Consider the following 5975-nt stretch of genomic DNA (forward strand, 5'->3'; position numbering starts at 1 on the left):
CAAACCAGTCAGTCAACTATATAAAGGTCAGATTTAAGATTTTTTTCATAGCATTTCCAGGATCAGACCAAATAGTCATGGAAGGAACAACCAAAACACACAAATGGCTGCTCCCTATTCTACGTACAGCACAAAGTAAGTTCTACCAGAATCAAGGCAGAATCAACAACAAAATGTCCATAAGGAAACGTTAGGTCACTGGTTAACATTAACATTTGCCTTACATGTGTATCATTGAGAAAAGTCATCCGGTGAGAAAAGTCATCCGGTCCTTAAAGTGTCTTCATGATATTTGAGTCTCTCCTCTTACTGGATTAATTTGGGCAACCTGGTTTTGCAGACCACTTTGTGTGTCACAACACCATTGTGATACCACAATACTGGCAAAGTGTCTGTTTGTGGAATACTTTGTTGCACTGGCAAACTTGTATTTTCCTGGGGGCCACCAAAGTTATTTTCCTGACTGCGCCTGTTTGGTATCTTGGTGACTCTACTCCCAGTGGTAGGGGAGGTGCTATAGAGGGTGTGGTGATCAGATCACAGAAAAAAATTATTTTATTCCAATCATGGCATTAATACCACCTAAACGCAATAAAGATAAATGAGTGATTCTTACCAGCTTTGTTGTTTACAACTAGTAGCCTACACTGAATTCCTATCTTTTACTCTAGTGGTTTTCTCTACAACCATCTGGATGCAGCAGTAATCTGTTCCATCTGCAGCCTCTAGTTGGAGTGATGATGTCACTGTCAAGGCTAAGTTACACACGGCAGATCCACTGGTTACATTTACACAGCGCCAGACTGTCGCAAATCAACAGGGGTGTTGGAGATTGACACAATGAAAACAGCTCAAAGCTCCATGAAAAATAGTATATCAATTAAAATTTTGGGTCTCTGCTAGTAACTTCCTCAGGACCATCTATTCCTGCCAGTCCTCTCCTGGTGTCTCCATTCGAAATACTGTGTAACAATGACTGCATGTCATCTTCTTTTTCGCTAGGCTGGCCAAAGTACCACCTGAACCTCTGTATTTTTAATTTCAATACAGACATGTGGCTGTGATGAGCAACATGTGATGTTCAATGATGTTATACAGTGGTGTTCTACAGTGGTAAACTTTAAAATTAATTTCAAAAATTAAAAAAATACAACTCGAAAAAATTACAGCACATTTTTAATTCTAATGTCATCTATATATGGCACTTTGATGGTATTTAACTGCAGATGGTTATCATATGGATTGTTATGGTGGCAAGTGAAATTGCGCACTCTTACGCATGGAAAACATGATGATAGTGTGTCCAAAAATGTGAATTCATCTGAGAAAGAGACATTGTCTGCTCCTGGCAGTATATCTGAGTTGCTGTATTCACATTTGAAACTCTGCACGTCCCAAACAACAAAAAGTTTCCTTTGAGGAAAACTTTTCACATGATTCCCAAACTATTAAGTCATCATGTCACTGTCACAGCCTCTGATGTCTGATAATGTATTCTTTCTGATCCCACCCCATATCCAAGTGCGCCACAGGTGCAACAGGAAAGCATGGCCATGAAACTACCACAAGTGTGTTTGGTACACTCCTGGCTACAAAACTACCAGAAGTGCATTTAGCATACCACCAACACACCAGGAAGGGCACACTTGACTGCGATATGTGGCGCACTGTTGGGTTCAAGAAAATAGAGCCGTCAGTCTCAGACTGGATATCAGTGTTTGTATTTGTTATTCACACCCTAAAGTGTCTGTTTTAACACAGCTGATTGGTTGTTTTGTAGATAATGAAGATGGTTACCTGAATATAACCCTGTCCTTGATGAGTGACAGGTCACTGCATGAAAGTAGAAACCAGGAGTGGTGGAACATTGCCATCTCAGGCTGTGCCCCCTCCTCATGTGGGGTTCTACCCATGGTCATATTCAATGACAAAGTCAGTCCACCCAGCCTGGGCTTCCTGGCTGGATATGGGTAAGTAACACACTCACAAACAACATGCACATGAGTTGGATGTAAACATATTTATAATTCACAAACATCCATAAATGTTTTAATAAGTATTTTAAAAGTTATGTTAAGTTAAAGTTAAGGATGTTCCAGAGTTCAGGATCAGGACCAATCACCCTTGGTTACCAGCTGAGATTTGGCAATAACAAGCAGAGCCTTATCCACTGATTTGAGGAGACATTCCATGACATTGCCATGACATGGCCATGACATTCACTGCCGATGTTTTCCAAATATGCATGGCAGCTACAGTATTGTATGTTGGTATTAAGTTATGGTTGTAGTTGTAGGGTTGTAGTTATTTATGGTTAAGATTAGGCTTGTGATGTATTCCAGATTGTTCTATTTGACACATTAAATATTTTTTAAACATAACAACTTAGTGATTGTTTTATGTGTGTCCTCTTTTTCCCCACCCTTCTTGGATGTAAACATTTTATTCTTTTCTAATTGTTCCTTCAGCATCATGGGTCTGTACGTGTCTGTGGTCTTAGTCATTGGGAAGTTTGTGCGTGGCTTCTTCAGTGAGATCTCCCACTCCATCATGTTTGAGGAGCTGCCCTGTGTGGACCGCATCCTGAAGCTCTGCACAGACATCTTCCTGGTTAGTTTGCAGTGTGAATATTAACACACACATACTGTACATGCATGTATTGTACTAATGTGCATACAAATATCGGAGAATGAGTAAAATGAATATTCCAAATTTGAATAAGCTTTCCTTCTACCAAGAAATTTGGAATATTCCCCTGGTCTAATCATTAGCATAGACTTGCTTTCTCTTTTAAATTATACATCCATAAAAAACACACTGTTTTCTCCATGCTGTTGGAAGTGTCCTGGAGAATAATTTTTTTTGAAATCCTCCCCCATAAAATGAAGTTTCTGTGTGTTTCAGGTGCGTGAGACAGGAGAGCTGGAGCTGGAAGAGGAACTTTACTCCAAACTGATCTTCCTCTATCGATCTCCAGAGACTATGATCAAATGGACCAGGGACATTCACAGCCGAGACCAAGACAGATACTGATGACTGACTGACTTATTATATTTGGCTGTAATCTGAAGCACACTGCAAAGATGTCCCGGGGACAGCTCATGGAAAGGCTTCATGACAACCCTACTTACAAGAGTGGACATTGACTTTACAGCCAAGGAGAAACATGAAAGGAGATGCACACTAATATATATACTGGATGACACATCTTGTGTTGTTGTTCTTCCCAGCTCCCTAGGCACTTTCATCACTCCACCTTACACTACAGGCTATTGAGAATGGGATTGCAGTCCCACTGTGGGTGGGGTTGATGGCAGCAGTATGTCTACAGGATTGGATATAATGTCCCTGGAAGGCAAGATTAGTAGTCAAATTGAGCTGTGTTTGTTAATGTTCAGAGGTTAAAGGTCAAACACAAAAGATATTTCATTCCTGACCTCTGTGCATTTGAGGCACCCAGGCTGAGTGACCATGTGGCAGAAACCTGAAAGTAATTGTAGGTTGAACCAACTGTAGTTACTGCATCAGTATGCTGACTGATTTTAAAACATGCTATGCTGTCAATCAAACTTAAAAATGTTTTTAAAAGCATTAATTCTTGTAAAAGTAACAATCATGCCATAAAGCAAACATGTTCATTTTACTTTACATCATGAACCGAGGTTTGACAAAAAAAGGATGATTTAAAAGACCATTTTTACTTATTTTTTACCAAGTTAGAGTTTGCCAAGTTCTGAGTTTCTTCAAGACCACCACATGAACCAGGTTCAGGGGCAATAGATAAGACAGGTTGGTGAGAGAGCTTTGGATCAGGCTTCTGGAAAATAAGTTTGCTGATGTAGTTCCTGCTGGTTGCCATTAGACACTTCAAAAAAGCAGCTAAAAAGTATATGCAGCAGAGCACAAACACATGCACAAACACACATATCTCAATAAAACAACTCAAACAATTGAAAGTGCTATGTGTTTGGCACATTAAGTTACTGGTTGCTCCTTTAATTATAGTCCATGACACCCTCCGACAAATGTTTGATTTGAATGTGTCCAGGTAAAGGTGTTTGGTAAAAATTGGAATGTTATGTTTAACCATAAACATTTTGGGTTAAAGTACTGGTTCTGCGCTGAGATGTTGATATAATATATATTTGTACTATGTCAATATGTCTTTGGTTCAACATGCTGCACATGTAGAGTCTGACAGAGAACTGTAGTGCTTGCAAGGTATGCAGTCAAATCATGTAAATTAAAATCTCACCAGGGTTGGCTTAGGGTTTTAATGACCCTCTGTACTATTATGCAATAGTAATATAGCAGGGACAGCAGCTCAGCTATGACACAGACATCTAACAGTCAGATACTTTTCAATCAGATGTAGCCCAGGAACAACCTAGATCTTTTAACGCCAGCAGTCGCTTTAAGTGGTTGGTTGTAACAGGAGATTCATTGTGTATCTCTTGGTTTATGGTCATTTGTGTAAGTGCAAATAAATTTGAGAATATGAACCACTAAGACCCAATATTAAACTAGGATGGCACCTAGTTCACCATACCTCCGCCAACGTGAAAAATGCCCTATCTCCCAATGTTAAGGAAAGTGATAAAAAATTCCTGCATCTGACATTTTAACTTGGTCCCCACCAAAATGTAATGGGTTCTTCACTAGCCCATGCCTTTTCCCTCCACCAAGTTCGGTGGAAATCAGTTCAGTAGTTTTCGTGTAATCCTGCTGATAAATAAACCAGCAAACAAACTAACAAACAGACACAGGGGAAAACCGAACCTCCTTGGCAGAGATAATGATCATGGCCTTAAAGTGGATCAATGAAAGTGCAATGTTGAAAAGTTCTACAAGTTTCTACTGACGATCATGTTTTTTACATGGTACATATTCCTAAATAAATGTCTTTTAACCAAACTACACAATAAACAGGTTATCCCTGGGCCCCCTGACTCCTTAATCCAGCCACTGCTCTCAGCAGTATGTTCAACTGTTTCCTCACATTTGTATCAGAAATGTCATAAATCTTTTTCCTAGTATTTTCTTCTACAATACTTGCTGCTGGACTCCTATATCCTCCAGATTTTAAAACCGATTTTGAATCTGGAGACAAATAGTTATCATGTTGAGGTGGAAAATGAAATGGAAATATGGAGTACATGGCATAAACATAAAGCTTCCAAGTTAAAAAGCATCTGTCACTATTTATCCTGTTGCTTTCATTTTCTACCTGAATGTACAGACATTATTTTTGTTTAACTACAACTCTGATTTAAACATCAAAAATACAACATGTTCTTACTGTATAAGAAAAAGATTTTGGTTTTACACCACAACAAATGACTGAAAAATGACTGAAAGACAAGGGAGAGGAGATATAGTTAAACCAACAATGGTATTGTGTAAGCAATAGAATTTAATAAATACATATTTAACTAGCCATTCATCTTTAGTGAGGAGGGAAATAGATTTGAATGTAGTCTTTCTTATTTTAAAGACATGTCTGTGCATTGGTAAGGTTCTGAGCAACAAAAGTACTTACTGTATCTTTCACTGACTTGTTTTTGTCCTCCAAGTGTAATATAAGGCTGTGTTGGTAGTCTAAACAGAAAGAAATACTCAAAAAACCTATAGGTGCAACCTCTTCCAAACTCTGAGATGTCTGTTGCTGTAACTTGTCAGAGATAAAGCACCTGAAGGGAAAAAATTATGCTAAGGAATCTAAGTGGCTGATGACTGTGAAAAAGTCCACTAGCTAATAAAGCACATCTGTCTGTTGTAATTGGACTGTCATTTGTCAATCAGAATGTTCAGAGGAAAGTGCAATGTTGAAAAGTTCTACAAGTTTCTACTGATGATTCATTATCCGAAAAATTTGATCAGAAATTTTAAAAGAAAGTGGAGGATGAATTTTTCTCCAAACAACTTAAAGAAAATCTCGGAATTTGGTCAAGGAAAAAGATGGATTTCTTTTCACT

The 5975-nt window shown here is 38.5% G+C and overlaps 1 protein-coding gene across 2 annotated transcripts in view; it reads left to right on the top strand.

The window, feature by feature from the left end:
• piezo1 (piezo-type mechanosensitive ion channel component 1) overlaps positions 1–5759 on the top strand; it is a 105697-nt gene extending 99938 nt beyond the window's left edge. For both annotated transcript variants that reach the window (XM_040139647.1, XM_040139648.1), the window contains exons 51-54: positions 1–26; positions 1781–1970; positions 2469–2610; positions 2905–5759. The exon at positions 1–26 is cut by the window's left edge and continues 54 nt beyond it. In XM_040139647.1, the coding sequence (XP_039995581.1) occupies positions 1–26; positions 1781–1970; positions 2469–2610; positions 2905–3033 (487 nt within the window). In that variant the 3' untranslated portion in view covers positions 3034–5759. The remainder of the gene's footprint in view (positions 27–1780; positions 1971–2468; positions 2611–2904) is intronic.
• Positions 5760–5975: the final 216 nt, after the last annotated feature.

Source organism: Xiphias gladius, chromosome 11 (assembly GCF_016859285.1).
Source record: "Xiphias gladius isolate SHS-SW01 ecotype Sanya breed wild chromosome 11, ASM1685928v1, whole genome shotgun sequence".
Lineage (NCBI taxonomy): Eukaryota > Metazoa > Chordata > Actinopteri > Istiophoriformes > Xiphiidae > Xiphias > Xiphias gladius.